Raw genomic sequence first — 18,795 nt, forward strand, 5'->3', positions numbered from 1 at the left:
TTATGTTTGCTGGAAAATACTTTCTCTGTTTTGCAGAATTTCAGTTAGAGCTGATGGGACATGAATGTTCCGTGTGCAACAGAAGTCAACATTTAAGAGGAAACGGTTTTGTTTCCTTTGGATTTTTTTGAGAGCTTGAGCTAAAAGAAGGGGAAATGAGGGCAAAAGGCATATATCTTTGCTTCAGTGAAAATAATTGACCTTTATTTCCAGTAGGCATTTCCTTAATATCTTATCAGCTGCAGAATGACATACACAAAACTCGTCAACACTTCATCATTGAAGACATGGCAACTTGCTTTCCTTTTGGTTTTTGATCACTCATTCTTAGTCTTTACAATTGAAAGTGTGATAAACATCTGTGCTGTATAATAGGTAGCTGTATTAATTCCAGCGTTATACATGGGAAAGCAATACATGCTGACAGCATAAGTGAAATCAGATACTATAAAAAGTATTCCTCCAATTGTGGCAAACAATTTGATCCAGGACCAGTTCTGACTGAAAAGTGTGCCAGCACTAGCACGCCAGGCCATAGTTCCAATTAATAAGATGTAGATGTAGGCTGCCCACTGGAAGGGCTTTTGGTCCCAGATGCATCTTTTTAGGAACAGCATATATATGGTGCCAACAGCCACGAGGAAAACACCTGCTAACAGGTTTAGAGGTTTTATGCCAAACATCCAGATGTAGAAAATGTGCGCAAGTCCAAACATGGATTCTCCTGAAACAAAAAAAAATTCCTCTAAACTAAATCATTACATTCTCATTATCTTCTTAATGTGTTCTATTGATGCTTTCACATACCATCTTTCTCTGATGCACACATTTTTTAACCTGTGACTGCCATATGGATAACGTTTACTTAAAACTTTGTGTTTTCCTTTTATTTGATTATTTTGGCCCTTCCCTAAAGCAGATTTTTTTTAAACCTCTCTGCGACACAGCAAGTTTGTTATTCCTCATCTGGTCAGAACAGTAATACTATCTGATGAAATCTTTGTCGGAATTATTTTCATTTAACCTATAATTTTCTAATCAACCTGTTCAGCAATGTTGTTACTCACCTCTGGAGCAGACTTGAACCCCGGCCTCCTGGTCCAGGGATAGGGACACTACCACTGAGCCACAAGAGGGCCATGTCAGTTGACATCCTCAAATTATACATTCCACCTGCTTCACCGGGGTAGTAATGTGGATTGGGAAAATGCACTCATTTTCCTTTCTTTGAGTCAGTGAACACTGAGGCCGTTTATTATAACCAAACTGTTTTCTTGACCAAATAAGCCAGCTCAGCAAAAACTAGCAATCAAACCTCAAGCCATCTAAATTTTGAAAACTTAGTGCTGAGCTGGCTGATGTCTTTATGTCATACAGTCATCAAGGTCTGCAGCACAGAAAAAAAAATACCTTTTGGCTCATTGGATTTGAACTGTTCAAAAAACAAGCATCTCAGTATTCCAATCCTATTGGCCAACATTAGGCCCAGAGTCTTGGACACCTTGGCTTCACAAGTGCACACCAAAATATTGTTCAAATGTTGAGGGTTTTTGCCTCTACCACCCATATAGGCAGTGTGGGTCAGATTTCCACCACCCTCTGGTTGAAAAATTGTTTTCTCACTTCCTATCTAAACGTGCTGCCCTTTATCTTAAATTTATGCCTCTGGCTATTGATCCCTCCACCAAAGGCAAAGGTTCCTTCCTCTCTACCCTTTCTATTGCCCCTCACAACATTATATAACTCAATCACATCCCTCTCAGTCTCCTCTGCTTGAAGAGAAACAATTCCAGCCTTTCCAATCTCTCTTGATTGCTCAAGCTCTTCAGCCCAGGGAGCATCTTGATAAATCTACTCTGAACCTTCCCCAGTGCAGTCATTCTGTTCCATTATGTGGATTCCAGAATTGCACTAATTAGTCTAGCTATGGCCTAACCAATATTTTGTATGGGTCCAGCATTACCTCCATCATCTTAAACTCTCTGCCTCTGCTAATAAAGTGTAATAATACCTTATGATTTCTTAACTATTTTATCCACCTGTCAGGAGACCTTCGGGGACCAGTGGACATACACATACCAAGGTCTCTCTGATCCTCATTGCTTCTCAAGGTCCTACCATTCATATGCATTCTCTTGCCTTATTTTGTCCTGCCCACGTGCATCCCTTCACATTTATTCAGATTGAATACCATTTGCCACTGGTCAACCATCCCATAATATAATTCACAGGCGCATAAGAGGATCAAATTTGGCACTTAGCCAGAGAAAAGCTTGAGAAGCTTAGCTGATTATCTCTCTTCAGGCAAATGTGAACTAAGGCCATTCTGATTACAAATACTGACCCATTTCTTGGATTTTCTGCTAATATTAGAGATAGAGGTCAGATTCAGGGAGTGATTTCAAGTGTGAACTTCCGGTGGATATTCCACAGATTGGTACACAGACAGCTGAAGGCATGGCACGGTCGTGGACCAGTGAAAACGGAGAATGCAGAAGGTGCCAAAATTGGAATGTTGCAGAAATTTGAAAGAGTTGTAGGGCTGGAGAAAGTTTTCTTGGGAACAAACACGTCATGTTAATAAAGATAAAAGGAGTGAGCAATGGTGATGACCGAGTGGGATTCGGTGTGAGTTTAAATACAGTCAGAGTTTTGGGGCAGCTCAAGATTTTGCAAGTTGTTAGGTTGGAGGCCAATCAGAAGAGTAGTGGAACAATCAATCTGAAGATAACAGTAACATGGATAAGCATTTATGATATAGAGAGCCAGAGGTATGTGTAGAAGCGCACAATGTTACTAAGATGGAAATAAAAGAGATTTTCATGAAGGAAAAGACATGGCATCGGAATCCCACCTTAAGAGTCAAATATGACACCAAGTGTATGAAAAGAATCTCTGTCAGTCTCAGACTGTCATCAGGGAGCAAGGTACAGTTGGTAGTTAGGACATAGAGTGTGCAGCAATGACTGAAAACAGTAGCTTTTTTCTTTGCAATATTTAAGTCCACAGTTCATTTTGTGGTGTGATGTTTATTTTCCTCTGGCTTAGTTTTAAATTGTAAAATTGCAATCTTTTGACCACTTTTGTTATTTCAAATTTTAGATCAAAATTGGTCACACCTCAATTGTTTCCCCATGGGTAATAACAATCATATCTACTCAGTCCCATAACATCTTAAATTTTTGAAGCAATATCATGGAAGTCAGATGGAAACAAATCCTTCCCTCCATGCCTGTCCCTCCAAGCCTTTTATATCTCTCCCAGAGGTTTCACTGAAATATGTCAGGAAATACTGTTAAACATTTACACCATCTCTAGAAACTGCAAATCTTTAACCTATTTTCCAGCACTTACCATAGCAATGATATAGCTGTGGAGAAGTGGTCCGGAAGATATCTCCTGCTGCTGAAAATAGGAGGCCTGCAAGGAGCTTTTGAGCTTTGGAGTGTGTGTACATGTTTATTTCATGAGTCAAAATGTATGTACACAGAAACAAAATGGGCAAGCATTTGAAAAAGGCCTTCACCCACAGGGGACAGGATGACTGTGGTGCCAATACAAAGTAAATACAGACACTCAGCAGGAAGGGTACAAATCTGCACAGCTCCTTTAGGAAGAAAAAAAATAACAGTTTATTAGACTTTTAAAAAAGCAGCATTATTCCTCAGGTGATTTCTGATACTTTGTCTCAAGTGAATCGAATTGCATAATTGGAGTGGTGTTTCAATTTTGGGCGAATTCTACAAAAGTTAAGAATCACAGAGTATTGTTCATAGTTCTGTTCTTCCAAAAATGTTCAGATTTTTGAACCGTCCGATTATCTCCGTTTTACACGGTGCAGTTTCTTCTGACTGGGGTACAGTTCCACTTGTGCCAGCAGCTCTCCAACATCCTAACTAAGAGACGATTTCTTAATGTACAAGTTAAAACAACAAATGTAATTCAGCTCCAGTTTACAGTCACACCTTCTGTCCATTTCAACTTCTCACATTTTTTAAATTTTCCATCATGGGTATCTGATGCCAAATGTAGATTGCCAACTGATGTCCAGACCAAGATTAATAATCTGTTCTTTTGCTAACTGTGTGGCTCACAGTGATAGACAACTATTTAGTCCATCAAACTGAAGCTCATTGTCTTAAAACTCAAAGAAGAGGTCTGCTTCATTGAACTAATGAGTTTTGCTGATGTGTTTTGCCACATTGTGGGAGAACACATACTTGCACTACAATATCTTCTGTGGAAGGTCAAACAAACAAAATTTAGCCTTGGAAGGAAGTTGTGTGGTTTTCCAGCAGAACAGCAATTAGCAGTAGAGGCTGGGTCATGCTCAGGAACCCGTGAATGTTGATTACAGAATAGGTCTAAGTAAACATAGGAAAGTCTACAGAGTGGCAAAGATCTGAGTTCACCCAGCCTGGCCCACAAAGCTGCAACGTGTTGTGCCTCACCATAATGTACACTTGCCAACCAACTCAAGTCATACATTCTCCCAGGAGGAGGATAAATAAGATTTTAGAAAAATGCAAATCAAGTGCAGTGGAAAAAAAAATTGGGAGTTGTCTCTCACACTCCTTCAGCTCACCCAAACCAGTCCAGGATACCAGCCTGATCACATTCACTCAGTACTAACTTTGACGCACGGCGATTCCCAGCCTAGCCAGAAACAGATGAAGGGATTATTTTCAGTCAGCAAATCCGTCATTATAGTTCATAAGATGAATACTAGTCTTCATTCTTGCTGTTGCTTGCCATGCAGCGCGTGCGCCTTCACAGAGCACAATTGTATTTGAAATGATTGTTCAGAGTCATAGGAGTCCAGGCACTGACAACCCTGGCTCGATCGACAAGGAAAATGTTTATTTTGTAGAACATAAAAAAGAATTCATTCTTTCAGAAGGAGCGTGGAAAGTGACAGAATAAAGTGAATACCATTCCGAAAGAAGGCAGAAAAGCTCTTCTAATCCTGACAGGGAGGTTACATGGGTGGAACCGAGATCCCGCAGACGCATGTTTTAAATAAATTCCTTACTTGAAATGCGACTGTATTCCATTTCAAAGTCATTGCTGTTTGATCGCTCCCAACCGGAGCAGTCACTCACAACATGGCAAAGGAACACCACAAACTTCAGTATGTCCACACCCCATGAGTTTCTTTGCTCTGCCTTCCGAGTTGTTTGATGTGAAGTCCAGGCAAGAAGCCGGACTTTATCAGAACTGACTTCTGTACAAACCTGCCTGCTGCGGGCTGCAGACAAGCTTTTACTTGTGCGATAATCCACCCTCCTTTAGTGGGAGGACACGAAAGAAACAAAGAGGGGATTGGTCCTTGCAAATTGGCTGCTTCCGCAAAAAGCAGAACACGTTATGACAATTCAGGAGGACCACAAAATTGTCAGGAACGATAGCAAAATGTAATTTGTAAAGGGTTAATTCTGACATTAACAAATTGATTAGAGACAAAAAAAACCTGCAGATGCTGGAATCTAAAGTAGACAGGCAGGAGGCTGGAAGAACACAACAAGCCAGGCAACATCAGGAGGTGGAGAAACCAACATTTCAGGTGTAACCCTCCTTTAGGACTTGGGGGTGGGTGTAGCGGGAGGTGCAGATAAAGGGGGTGGTGGAGAAAGGTCATGAAGTAGGGATAGGTACGCTATGCCTGTCTTCACCTATCCCCACTTCACCACCCTGCCTCCACCATCCCCTTTATCTGCAACTCCCCCGACACCCACCCCCAGTCCTGAAGGAGAGTTACACCTGAAATGTTGACTTCTCCACTTCCTGATGTTGCCTGGCTTGCTGTGTTCTTCCAGCCTCCTGTCTGTCTAATCAGCAAATTGGTGTCCAGTACTGAGATGCCAGTTGTTGACCCCATATTTCAGAGAAACACTTTGTAATTAGTGTGAACAGGACTCAAGAAACAATAAAATCCCCAAATGTGATTCCCCGTTCAGTCATAGAGTCATACAGCATGGAAACAGACCCTTTGGCCCAACTCATCCATGCTGACTGGGGATCCTAAACTGAACTGCAAGAGAAAAACATATAAATTTATTGTACAATACAGTGAAAAATTTTATAAGTCACCCCACCACTTGTGACATTTGCCTACATTTGACCCATGTCCCTCTTAATTTTGTTTTTCTTTACATCATCAAAAGTCTTCCTTTTCTTAACTATGGCCCCAGAAAAGTCTTGAAAAAACATTATCCTTGAACTTTTATAAACCAGAGCATGTGCATTTCTTTCCAGTCTTTTGGATGTTTCTATTATTAACTGCTTTTCTTTATAGTGCTGCAGTCGCACTATAAAGTGGGGTGATCTGACCTGGACCTGCGCATCGTGATCCGGTGGGCCCGCTCTGTACTCACCCCGCCTAACTCGATTTCCAGCCCCAGCAACTCCAGGAGCCACCTCTCAAGAAATTCAGCAATGTTTTCGCCCTCCTCACGCTCCAGAAGATCCATGACACGTACATTTTTTTCTCCATTCTTGGTTGACCCATGTGCCGCTAAACCTTTCCTATTCACACATGTATCCAAATGTTGGAATTGTACCTGTCTCTGCACTTCCTCTGGCAGCTCATTCCCTATGTGCACCTCAAGTCTCTCTTAACTTTGTCTCCTATCACCTTGAATCTATGCCTTCGAGTTTTTGACACCTCTACCCTTGGAAAAGACTTGAACTGACATTTCGTACTGAAGCTGTACAAGGTGCTGGTGAGAACATGTCTTTATTTTAGGAAAGATATTATTTCATTGGAGGCAGTTCAGAGAAGGTTCACTAGGTTGATCCCAGGGGTGGAGGAGTTGTCTGAGGAGCAAATGCTAAACAGTTTGAGACAGTACTGACTGGACTTTAAAAGAATGAGAGATGATCTCATTCAATAAAAGAGGATTCTTGTGGGGCTTGATGGGGTAAATGCTGAGAGGATGTTTCCCTCATGGGAAGAGTGTCAGAGGCATCATCTCAAAATAACTAAATGAATCAAGGCCGAGATGAGGAGGAATTCCTTGCCACAGAGAACTGTGGGGACAGAGTCCTTGTAGATTTTTGATCAGTCGGGGAATCAAAGATTTCAGGAAAGGACAGCAAAGTGGACATGGGAATGTTAAGGAATAAGAAGAGAATAGAAGGATACAGTTCCTTTAAGTGAAGGCAGTTTTAGTCAGGAAGGGCAAAATGTGCAGGCTTGGAGGGCTGAAGTGCCTGTTCATATGCTTTATTGTTCTTTGGAAGATCATCCATTATCCTGTTGAATGGTGGAGCAGGTGACGTGCCGAACAACCTGCTCCTGTTCTTACTTCTTATGGTTTGATGGTTCTCCCAAGGAAGATCAGAAGTGCAGCACTGGAGCAAGAACTGTCCAACTGCAGGTGCCAGGCATCAGGTTGTTGAAAATAAATCAACCAAAATAATACTGCAACTTCACCTGAGATGACAGTACCCATTTCCATTTTCAAAAATGGCTGCAGTTTGGACAGCTGGATTCTGGTTCATTCACTGGTGTGATTTCAATATATTTTGATATCATTTATTTTGAATTTGTGAAATATGGGTTAAGGGTTAACTTGTAAATAGTTATGAAGCCATACTAAATTTGTTTGAAATACACTGCTGTAAGAGAGAAAGAAATACTGCTAGTAGGGTGATGTTGTTTGTTTTCTTCGGAGCAGTTAGATTTTACCAGCAGAAAAAAAACTTTAAATAGTGTAATACGTTGTTTTTGGAATGGAGTTGTTTTTGGCTGAAGTGAGACAGCTAAACCTTAAATTGGATATTTCAGTCTTGACTGTCGCTGATATGTAAATCAGTTGTTTGAAAAGAAGGGAGATAGTTTAGAATTGTTAAGAAATAGATTACCTCTATGCAAAGTGTTTAGTTTTAAAGTTCCAAACAAGAAGTGCTTGGCTAAAACCTGAAGGGGTTATTTAAAGCTGACAAAGTCTCAGCTTGGTTCTGTGAAGAAGCGAGGAAAAGGTGATAGGATTCTTAAGACACGGAATTGAAGCCGCAACAAAGTCAAACCCTACATGTGATTGAGAAGGGAGTTCTGTCTGATGTTTGAGGAGTGTAAAGGGGTGCTGTTTGCCTCAATGAGAATATAGTTTCTGTGTGTTTCAAGATCTTTACCTGCTTTTATTCATGTTTGTCTTCATTTCTTTTGTGTAACAAGCTTCTGTTTTATTGCTAAAAACAAATCTGTATTGTTTCATGCTTGCATTTCAGTGGAAGATCATCTCATTAAAACCAAAAACAAAACAAAACAAAAAATTAACTTTCAAGCCAGATTTTGGTCTGAGAACCAACCTATCAAGTAATAACATTGGTTGGGATCATGACTCTTTGTATTTTTGCTCCATATCGACCCAGGGCCCAGGACAATGGGGTCCATGAGGACCTACTGACCAGGGCCCAGTGTGTTTAGGTCATCAGATTGGGGCAGGGGACGAGGGATCTAGACAGGAGCACCACTGGGGACCATGATTTCTGTCTCTGCCCTGCCTGGACCTCTTCCTACTCACCTTCACCTCATCCGATCAAAGTATCACTCTATTTGCTTCCTTCATTATGTACTCATTGAACTTCCCCCCCAAATGCACCTGTACTAGTTTCTTCAACTCCGTCTTTCGTTGTCAAATTCCCTTTCAAACTATTCTGTATAAAAAGGTGTTACGACGCGGCAGTGAAACCTTCTGCTAATACACCCAGAAAAGCTCACCTTGCCTCGTAATCTGTTAAAGTATGAGTGACAGAAAACTCCCAAATTCCACTATTTAAAGAAAAAATATCAATTTATTCTTTAACTCTAAAAGTGAACATTAAACAACAACTATTTACAACTCTGAGCCTCCTTTCTCTTCGATGCTTGTTATCTGCCTCCAACTCTCTAATGATATGCTGTTCCAATAAAAGCCCGTATTAAAATTACATCAACTTATTTTTAAAACCATATAGCAGCTGTTGTCTGTGTGTGTCTCCCTCTGGCTGAAGATTTCCCTGGGACGTCTTAGGGTCTTTTGCTGCAGAGATGTTTCATATGAAAAAGGTACCTTTGATAAAGAGTGTTTTACTGGCAGTTACTCTGTCAGTGGCAGTTGGTCTCACGTCTAACTTTCAAAATGTCTGCTTTTTATACCCCTAACATCGGATCGTTTCATTGGTTCAAGATTGGGAAAAACAATAAATTCAAACTCCTTTGGGTTTTACGATCCTGGGGCATAATTTAATCCAATTGGCTACATTTGAATGGTTGTCAAAACAGCAACCAAAACTCAGGTATTTATTTCATGGCCAATGTTACATATTTTCAATTTTCCAGTACACTCTGAGACTGCTGGTTAGTCACATTACAGGTGCCTGCAAGCTCTTGGTGCAAAACAGTTTTCAGTCTCTCTTAAAGGTACAATACATGCATTGCTGAATTTCTCTTGGTGAAGTGACTGTTCTTTTTATGATCACAAGTGCTGGTTTCCTCAAAAATTAGAAACATCTTTTTGAGTTTTACTTTGTAAAATCCTCCCTTCATCGTAAAAAGCTCTATCAGGTCATGCTTCTGTTTCTTTCTGTAAAGAAAGTATTGCAACTTGTCCAATCTTTCATGTTAAATGTAATCTCCCAGGTCTGGTTTCATTCTGGTCAATAGTTTTTGTATCTTTTCCACAATGCTTTTGATAAAATGATAACACAACTATTCACATTGTTCTCAGGGTGGTCTAAACAAAGTTCTCAGTAAAGTTAATGTAATGTGGCTGCTTTTGAAGTATATCTCTCCGGAGATGAGCTCAGTGCTTTTTTAAAAACTGGCTTTATTAGCCTGTGTGACTATTTGTTTATTGAAATTTATGCCCAGATCTCTCTACTGCTCCTCAGCTGCATTAATTGTCAAAGGAGTTTGTAGCCTCCTCATTCTTTTTGCCCTTATATTACCTTGCTATCTCTTTAGAAGAGGTTTGCTATTTACATACCCACCTTGTAAGTTTAGCAATATCTTCTGCGACAGTAATATACATGATTCTTGGAACTGTTTACGCTGAAGAAAGATCTGTCAGTTTTGCCATTATCTCCAGTTAAATGTTTTCACAGCTTTCATCAATGTATTTAAGAAGAAGCAGAAATTTGAAGTAAAATTAGAAAACTGAAGACATAGAAATTAGTTTAAACCTGAGAACAGTTGATCTTGGAATACATGAATTTCCTGATTTAATTACTTTTCCTGATAGTGATTTATTTTGAACGAGAAAAGGCGCTAACTGTGTTCCAAGAAGAAGGTGCTGTACCACGTAGGCCTTAGGAAATTAATCTCTCCTGTCATCTGTTCCAGGCTAATAGATCTGCAATATGAAATATTTCAAGAACCAAACAAAGACAAAACCAAATGCATCTGATAAGAATCTGAATAACTGTTAATTGTTTTGTATTGAACTTGCTGATGTTCAACTTGCTCACTTCACTGGGGTATGATTCACGAGACACAAAGGCCTGAATCTTATGTTCGTTTGGATAAGTGCATTGAATTTTTTGAAGCGATTCTCTCAACAATGCTCAGTGAAATTTCTTATTGCATCTTCATAAGTCCCTCACATCTAGCCCAATTTTATCATGTGTAATTCCCTGAACCACTTGCTACTCACTTGATATCCCAGAATTCACAGGCATCCCTTGTACCTGTGCTGTTTTTAAGAGCATCCAGACAAACATAGTCAGTCCAGAGTTACCCTGCACCCTTCCTGATGTTTGCCACGGACAGAAGAAAATTGGCACCCCACTTTGCAGGCAGGGATCTGTTGCAGACATGAGATGTCCTCTTCCCCCAGGACCAGCAGTGGAGACCATGATACCAAACCATGCCATCCTCGTCTGAGGTTGCTGACGAGGTCAATGTGCTCTCAGCAATGGGGAGACATGCCCAGCAATGTAGAAAGTAGGTCAATGACCTTTTCCACTCCATCAGCATAAGTGCCTTCATCTTCACTCCAAAACCTCACAATCACTTTATTTCAACTGCTGTAACCCATAGGGAAGGCAAATAAAATATTGACTTTTATTTCAAAGAGAATGGAATATAAAAGTAGGGAGGTTTTGCTAAAACTGTTAAGACAGTAGTCAGACCACAGTTGGAATATTGGGAACAGTTTTGGTCTCCTTGTCCAAGAAAAGATGTCCTGGCATTGATACAGTCCAGAGAGGTTCACTCCATTGACACCAGGCATGGAGGGATTCTGTGTTAATGGAGAGGTTGAATAGGTTAGGCCTGTATTCATTGGAGTTTCGAAGAATGAGAAACCATCTTATCAAAACAGACAGGATTCTGAGGGGACATAGAGTCATTGAGATGTACAGCATGGAAACAGACCCTTCGGTCCAACCCGCCCATGCTGATCAGATATCCCACCTGCCAGCACCCAGCCCATATCCCTCCAAGCCCTTCCGATTCATATAGCCATCGAAATGCCTCTTAAGTGTTGCAATTGTACCAGCCTCTACCACTTCCCTCTGGCAGCTCATTCCATACACGTACCATGCTCTGTGTGAAACAATTGCCCCGTAGGTCTCTTTTATATCTTTCCCCTCTCAATCCTAAACCTATGGCCCTCTAGTTCTGGACTCCCCAAAGAGGGAAAATACTTTGCCTATTTACCCTATCCATGCCCCTCATAATTTTGTAATCCTCTATAAGGTCACCCCTCAGCCTCCAACTTTCCAGGGAAAACAGCCCGAGCCTATTCAGCCGCTCTCTATAGCTCAAATGCTCCAACCCTGGCAACATCCTTGTAAATCTTTTCTGAACCCTTTCAAGTTTCACAACATCTTTCCGATAGCAAGGAGACCAGAATTGCAAGCAATATTCCAACAGTGGCCTAACCAATGTCCTGTACAGCCGCAACATGACCTCCCAACTCCTGTACTCAATACTCTGACCGATAAAGGAAAGCATACCAAACACCTTCTTCACTATCCTATCTACCTGTGACTCCACTTTCAAGGAGCTGTGAACCTGCACTCCAAGGTCTCTTTGTTCAACAACACTCCCGAGGACCTGACCATTAACTGAATAAGTCCTGCTAAGATTTGCTTTCCCAAAATGCAGCACTTCACATTTATCTGAATTTAACTCCATCTGCTACTTCTCAGCCCATCTGGTCAAGATCCTGTTGTCACATGAGATAACCCTCTTCACTGTCCATTACACCTCCAATTTTGGTGTCATCTGCAAACTTACTAACTGTACCTCTTATGCTCACATCCAAATCATTGAGGTAAATGACAAAAAGTAGAGGAACAAACATCAATCCTTGTGGCACTGGACATGACGGGGAGATGCAGAAAGTTTGTTTTCCCTTTAGATCGTAAGAAATAGGAACTGGAGTTGGCTGTTCAGCCACTCAAGCCTGCTGTGCTATTCAATGGGATCATCCTACATGGCTGGTCCTACATTCCTTACATCCACGTTCCAGTGATTCATTGACTGATCAAGAATCTTATCTATCTCAGCCTTAATTATATTCAAGGACTGTGCTCCCACAACTCTCTGGTGAGGATTCCAAACACTCTCAGCTCTGAGAGATAAGTAAGTCCTCCTTCTCAGTCTTAAATTGTCAGCCCTTAACTTCTAAAATTATGTCCTCTGTCTGAGGGGAATTATCCCATGAGGGGAATTATCCTCTCAGTATTTAGTCTTTAAGAACCTGATGTGTTTTATGAGATCACCTTCATTCTTCAAAACTCCAGTGAGTGGAGTCCCAATCTGTTTACCCTTTGCTGATAAGACAATCCCTCCATACTGGGGATAAACCAGTGAAATAAATCTTTCCTGAAATCAGGAGACCAAAACTGCTCACAGCATTCCAAATATACTGTCACCAGCACTTTGTACAATTGCAATAGGACTTCCCTCCTCTTGTAGCCCAACTCCCTTGAAATTATGTCAACATTCCATTTGCCTTCCTGATTAGCTCTCGCCCCGTGTGCTAGCTTTTAATGTTTCATGCAAATACCTGCAAGTCCCTTGGTTGTAGTTTTCTGTGTTTTTTTTAATCCTATTTAAATGATGCTCATCTTTTGTTCTCCCTCCTAAACTGAACAAATTCACATTTTCCATCTTAGATGCTAATTGCCAACTTTTTGCCTGTCAGTATTTTTCTGTAAATTGTTTATATCCTTCTCTTAATCTCTCTGTACAAGTGACAACTGAACACACTTGGGAGCACTGAGCAGTTTCCCACTTATTTCCTCTTTGCATTACATACAATAGTGTGCACAATTGGGAATTTCTTTGTTCAGTCATGGGATATGGGTGTTGTTGGCTGGGTCAGCATCTATTGTCTTTCCCTCGTTGCCCTTAAGAACGTGGTGGTGAGTTTTCTTCTTAAACTACTGCAGTACATGTGCTATAGGCAGACCCACAGGCGAAGACATTCCAGAACTTTGACTCAGCCATGTAATGATGAAGAGTGGTGATGGAAGGAAACTTGTAGGTGTTCATAGAATTCATGGAATCCCTACAATGTGGAAACAGGCTGTTCGGCCATCGGGTCCACACCGACTCTCTGAAGAGCATCCCCACCCCGATGCTGTTCCCGTAACCCCACATTTCCAGTGGTTAATCCACCTAGCCTGCACATCTTTGCACTGTGGGAGGAAACCAGAGCGCCCAGAAGAACCCCACACAGACATAGGAAGAACATACAAACTACATATGGTCACCCAAGGATGGGATTTATCCTGAGTCCCTGCTGTTGTAAGGCAGCAGTGCTGAGCACTGAGCCACCGAGCCGCCCCGTGCTGGTGTTCCCATATGTCAGCTTCCCTTACCCTTGTTGATGGAAGTGGTTGTGGATTTGGAAGCTGTTGTCTCAGGATCTATGGTGAATTTCTGCAGTGCGTCTTGTTGATAGACTGCCGCTGAGTGTTGGTAGTAGAGGGAGTAGATGCTTGTGGATGTGGTGCCAGTCAAGTGTCAAGCTTTGTCCTGGTTTGTATTAAGCTTTTTGAATGTTACTAGAGCTGCATGTGTCCAGGCAAGTGTAAGTATTTCGTTACACTCCTGACTTGTGTCATGTAGATGATGGACCAACTTTGGGGAGTCGGGAAGTGAGTTTCTCGCTGCAGTATTCCTGGCCTGTGATCTGTTCTTGTAGCCATTGTATTTATATAGTAAATCTAGTTGATTTTCTGGTCAATGGTCACCCTGGGATGTTGACAGAAGGGGCTTCGGTAATGGTAACACTGTTAAATATTATGGGATGGTAGTTATACAGGCATTTGTGTGGCATAAATGTCACACAGGGATTAGAGTTTTAAGTAGTTGTGCCATATGCCGATGGTTCATAACAGTTTACTCGCATTTTGAATCTGTTTGCTTGTCATAAACAAGCAGCTCTGTTAAGGATTGAAACCTACTCTATGCTTTCTTTCAGCCTGGGTTTAGAGTTCAGACATAATGATCCCAGGTTCAGTGGCGGGCCTTGGCAGGACATGTGCGTCAACTCCATTTCACTCTTTAGGGCTCTCGTGGTGCAGTGGTTGTTTCTCTATCTCTGAGCCAGGAGGTTGGAGTTGATGTCCCACTTTTTTTCATTCATTCACAGGATATAGATGTTGCTGGCCAGGCCAGTATTTATTGCCAAGAGGGCAGTTGAGAGTCAGCCACATTGTTGTGGGTCTGGAGTCACCTGTAGCCCTGGCTAGGTAAGCTTTTCTTCCCTGAAGGACATTAGTGAATGAGCTGGAATTTTGCCCAAGAATCGGCAGTGGTTCCTAGTTTCTTCATTAATCTCTGCCATTGGTGGGATTTGAATCCAGGATTTGACATCCCCTGGGTCTCTCATTTAATCGACCACTGACAGTACCAGGAGGCCACCGCCTCCCCTAACTGCACAGGTGTGTCACAGTGTGTATGAATAAGTTGATAAATAATGTCTATTGGCATTTTGTTGCCATGTGGCATACCTGACAGATCAAACTGGACAGGGTGCTGATCACTTTATGGGGAGAGGGGAGAGATTTTCTCACTAAAAAGCTGATTGCCCCACTGCCTCACTTTACCTGAGGCTTCTAAGCTGGGAAACATGCCCAGCCTCTGCAAATCACTTACCTTTATCCTGGATTGTGTTCTACCAATGGCCATGGTCTCCTCTGGGTTTCTTCTATGTATAAGACTTATCAGATTGGAATTAATCACTGTTGCCTAATGGATGGGATATCTACCCATACGATCATCAGTCTTGGGGAAGGTTTGCCAATGGTATCACTAATGCCTTTACTGACATGCCAGTTGTCATGCCTTCCATTGAAGGAGACTGTATGGATCACTTGCTGGCTGTCCTGGTAGGGAGGAGGGACTTGGGAGAGGGGCGTTGGAAATGCGATAGGTGGAAGGAGGTCAAGGTGAGTGTGATAGGCCGGAGTGGGGGTGGGGGCGGAGAGGTCAGGAAGAAGATTGCAGGTTAGGAAGGTGGTGCTGAGTTCGAGGGTTGGGACTGAGACAAGGTGAGGGGAGGGGAAATGGGGAAACTGGAGAAATCTGAGTTCATCCCTTGTGGTTGGAGGTGTTGGACTGGGGTGGACAAAGTTAAAAATCACACAACATCAGATTACAGTCCAATTGGTTTAGTTGCAAATACAACCTTTTGGAGCACTGCTCCTTTGTCAGGTAGCTAGTGGAGCAGGATCATAGGACACAGAATTTATAGCGAAAGATTGAAGTTTCTTTCAACTGATGCAATGTATAGAACAAACCTAGATTGCTCTTAAGTCTTTAATCACTTAGAATGGAGACAAAGCACGCAATCTGTCGACAGTCAGTCCATGTGACATTTGATTAATTCCTCCTTTGGAAATAGAACCAATCTGACTTAAGGTTGGGATACAGAGAGACTCTAATCTCATACTTTTAACGCATTGTCTGAGCTGAGATGTCACCTTTTCTTTTTAAACCTTAAGTTATCTCGGGAATCTGACTTGAAAGAAGTTCTGGGATTTACATGTTAATGAACTGAAACCTGCAACCCTATTCTAAGTGATGAAAGACTTAACAGCAATCTAGATGTTTAATACATTATGTCAGTCATATGACACTTTGATCCTTTACTATAAATTCTGTATCCTATGATGTTGCCCCACCAGCTACAAAGGAGCAATGCTCCGAAAGCTTGTACTTCCAAATAAACCTGTTGGGCTATAATCTGATGTGTGTGATTTTTAACGAAAGAAATGTTGGTTCACTCAGCAAATGATCAGCAATATTGTCGATATCTGTGTGACAGATTCACTTGTCAAATGACTGAGCTCAGCCTTGAAGAAACCCTCCTTGTTCCACTCAGATTGAACTCATTGTTTTTGGATGATTGGAAATAATGACGTCAGCATACCCTCTCTGCAAGTCTTGAATTAGCTTTGGCATAAAAGTGCTTCACACTGGTTTCTGAGTGATGATTTTTATTTCTTTTCATTCATGGGATGTGGACGTTGCTGGCAAGGTTAGTAAGTATTGCTTATCCCTAATTGCCCTTAACAGGGTGCTAAAATGCCTTCCTGAACCTTGGTAGTTTGTGTGTCAAAATTCCCACATTGCTCAGAGAAAGTGAGGACTGCAGATGCTGGAGATCAGAGTGGAGAGTGTGGTGCTGGAAAAGCACAGCAGGTCAGGCAGCATCAGAGGAGCAGGAGAATCAATGTTTCGGGCAAAAGCTGTTCATCAGGAATGAGACTGTGAGCCGAGGGGATGGTGAGAGTGGGTTGGGGCTGGAGGAAGGAATGTGAGAGTGCGATCAGTAGCTGGAGTTGGGGGTTGTGGTGATAGGTCAGACAGGAGGGTGGAGCAGATAAGTGGGAAGGAAAATGGACTGGTAGGACAGGTCATGAGGACGGTGCTGAGTTGGAACTGGGATAAGGTTGGGGGAAGGGGAAATGAGGAAACTGGTGATGTCCACATTGATACTGTGTGGTTGGAGGGTCCCAAGGCAGAAGATGATGCGTTGTTCCTCCAGGCATCGAGTGGTAAGGGTGTGACGATGGAGGAGGCCCAAGACCTGCATGTCCATGGTGGAGTGGGAGGGGGAGTAGCAGTGTTTGGCTATGTGGCGGAGGGGTTGGTTGGAGTGGGTGTCCCAGAGTTGTTCTCTGAAGGACAGAACCCTAGAACAGAATACTTATCGAAAAGACAGGGAGGTGAGCAGAGGGGATGGGGTTGCCTTGTCTGTTAAGAATGTAATTAAATCTATGACATTGAATTACATAGGGTCAGTTGATTTGGAGTCTGTGTGGATGGAGTTGAGGAACCACAAAGGCAAAAAAACCATAATGGGAGTTATGTACAAACCTCCCAACGGTGATCAGGACCAGTGGCGCAAGATGCACCGGGAAATAGATAGGGCATGACTGAAAGGCAAGGTCATGGTGATTATGGGGGACTTCAATATGCAGGTGGATTCGGTGAATAATGTTGCCGGTGGATCCAAAGAAAGGGAATTCATGGAATGCTTACAGGATGGCTTTTTTGGAACAGCTTGTGATGGAACCCACAAGGGAGGAGGCTATTCTGGACTTAATGCTATGTAACGAGCCAGACTTTATAAAAGATCTTAAAGTCAGGGACACTTAGGAGACAGCGATCATAATGTGGTAGAATTCAGTCTGCTGTCTGAAAGAGAGAAGACAAAATCAGATGTAATGGTGTTACAGTTAAATAAAGGTAATTACAGGGGCATGAGAGAGGAACTGACGAAAATTGACTGGAATCAGAGCCAAGTGGGGAAGACAGTAGAGCAACAATGGGTGTAGTTGAGGACACAGTACAGAGCCATGGCTGACAAAGGAAGTCAGGAAACGTATCAGAGAAACAGAGAAAGCCTATGAAGTGTCCAAGAGCACTGGGAAATCAGAAGATTGGGAAGACTACAAAAACAAACAGACGATAACAAAGAGAGAAGTAAGGAAGGAGAGGATCAAACATGAAGGTAAGCTAGCCAGTAATATTAGAAATGAAAGTAAAAGTCTCTTTCAATACATAAGAAACAAACAAGTAGAAATTGGGCCGCTCCAAATTGATGCTGAGAGATAAGGAAATCGCTGAAGAACTTAAGAAATACTTCGTGTCAGTCTTCATAGTGGAAGACATGAGTACTATCCCAACAATTAAGGAAAGTCAGGGAGCAGAGTTGAGTATAGTAGCCATTACAAAAAAGAAAGTGCGAGAAAAGCTAAAAGGTCTCAAAATTGATAAATCTCCTGGCTCTGATAGGCTACGTACGAGAGTTCTGAGGAAGGTTGCTGAGGAAATAGGGCATGCATTGGTTGTGATCTTTCAAAGGTCAGTGGTGTCAGGGAAAGTCCCAGATGATTGGAAAATCGCTGTTGTAACTCCCTTGTTCAAGAAAGGATCAAGACAGAAGATGGAAAATTATAGGCCAATTAGCCTAACCTCAGTTGTCGGTAAAATTCTAGACTCCATCATTAAGAATGAGATTTCTAAATTCTTGTAAGTGCAGCGTTGCATTAGAACAAGTCAGCATGGATTTAGTTTTTAAAACATCAAAATTTATTCCCCTGCGTTCACTGGCCTCCATTTCTTTAACTGGAGCAAAATATTCATTTAGTAAGAAGAAAGAAACTGATTTAAGGTTGAGGAGGCAAAGGCTCAGACAGGGCTCTAGAGGATTACAAGGTTGTCAGGGAGGAACTGAAGAATGGACTTACGAGAGCTAGAAGCGGCCCGAGAAAGCTTTAGCAGGTCGGATTAAGGAAAACCCTAAGGCATTCTGCACTTATGTGAGGAACAAGAGGATGGCC

General features: G+C 41.9%; 1 protein-coding gene and 1 long non-coding RNA gene across 3 annotated transcripts in view; one reads left to right on the forward strand and one right to left on the reverse strand.

Annotated features, from left to right (window-relative positions):
• The window catches only part of LOC140459696 (uncharacterized), a 120,535-nt gene that overhangs the window by 21,476 nt on the left and 80,264 nt on the right, over positions 1-18,795 (forward strand). The window lies entirely within an intron of this gene.
• LOC140459691 (lysoplasmalogenase TMEM86A-like) lies at positions 183-5,276 on the reverse strand. Its single transcript, XM_072554062.1, has 3 exons — positions 5,033-5,276; positions 3,355-3,607; positions 183-724 (listed from the first exon to the last, which is right to left on the reverse strand). The coding sequence occupies exons 1-3, from the start codon at positions 5,063-5,065 to the stop codon at positions 318-320; spliced, it is 693 nt and encodes a 230-aa protein (XP_072410163.1). The 5' UTR covers positions 5,066-5,276; the 3' UTR covers positions 183-317.

This window comes from Chiloscyllium punctatum, chromosome 35, assembly GCF_047496795.1.
Source record: "Chiloscyllium punctatum isolate Juve2018m chromosome 35, sChiPun1.3, whole genome shotgun sequence".
In the NCBI taxonomy this organism is placed as follows: domain Eukaryota; kingdom Metazoa; phylum Chordata; class Chondrichthyes; order Orectolobiformes; family Hemiscylliidae; genus Chiloscyllium; species Chiloscyllium punctatum.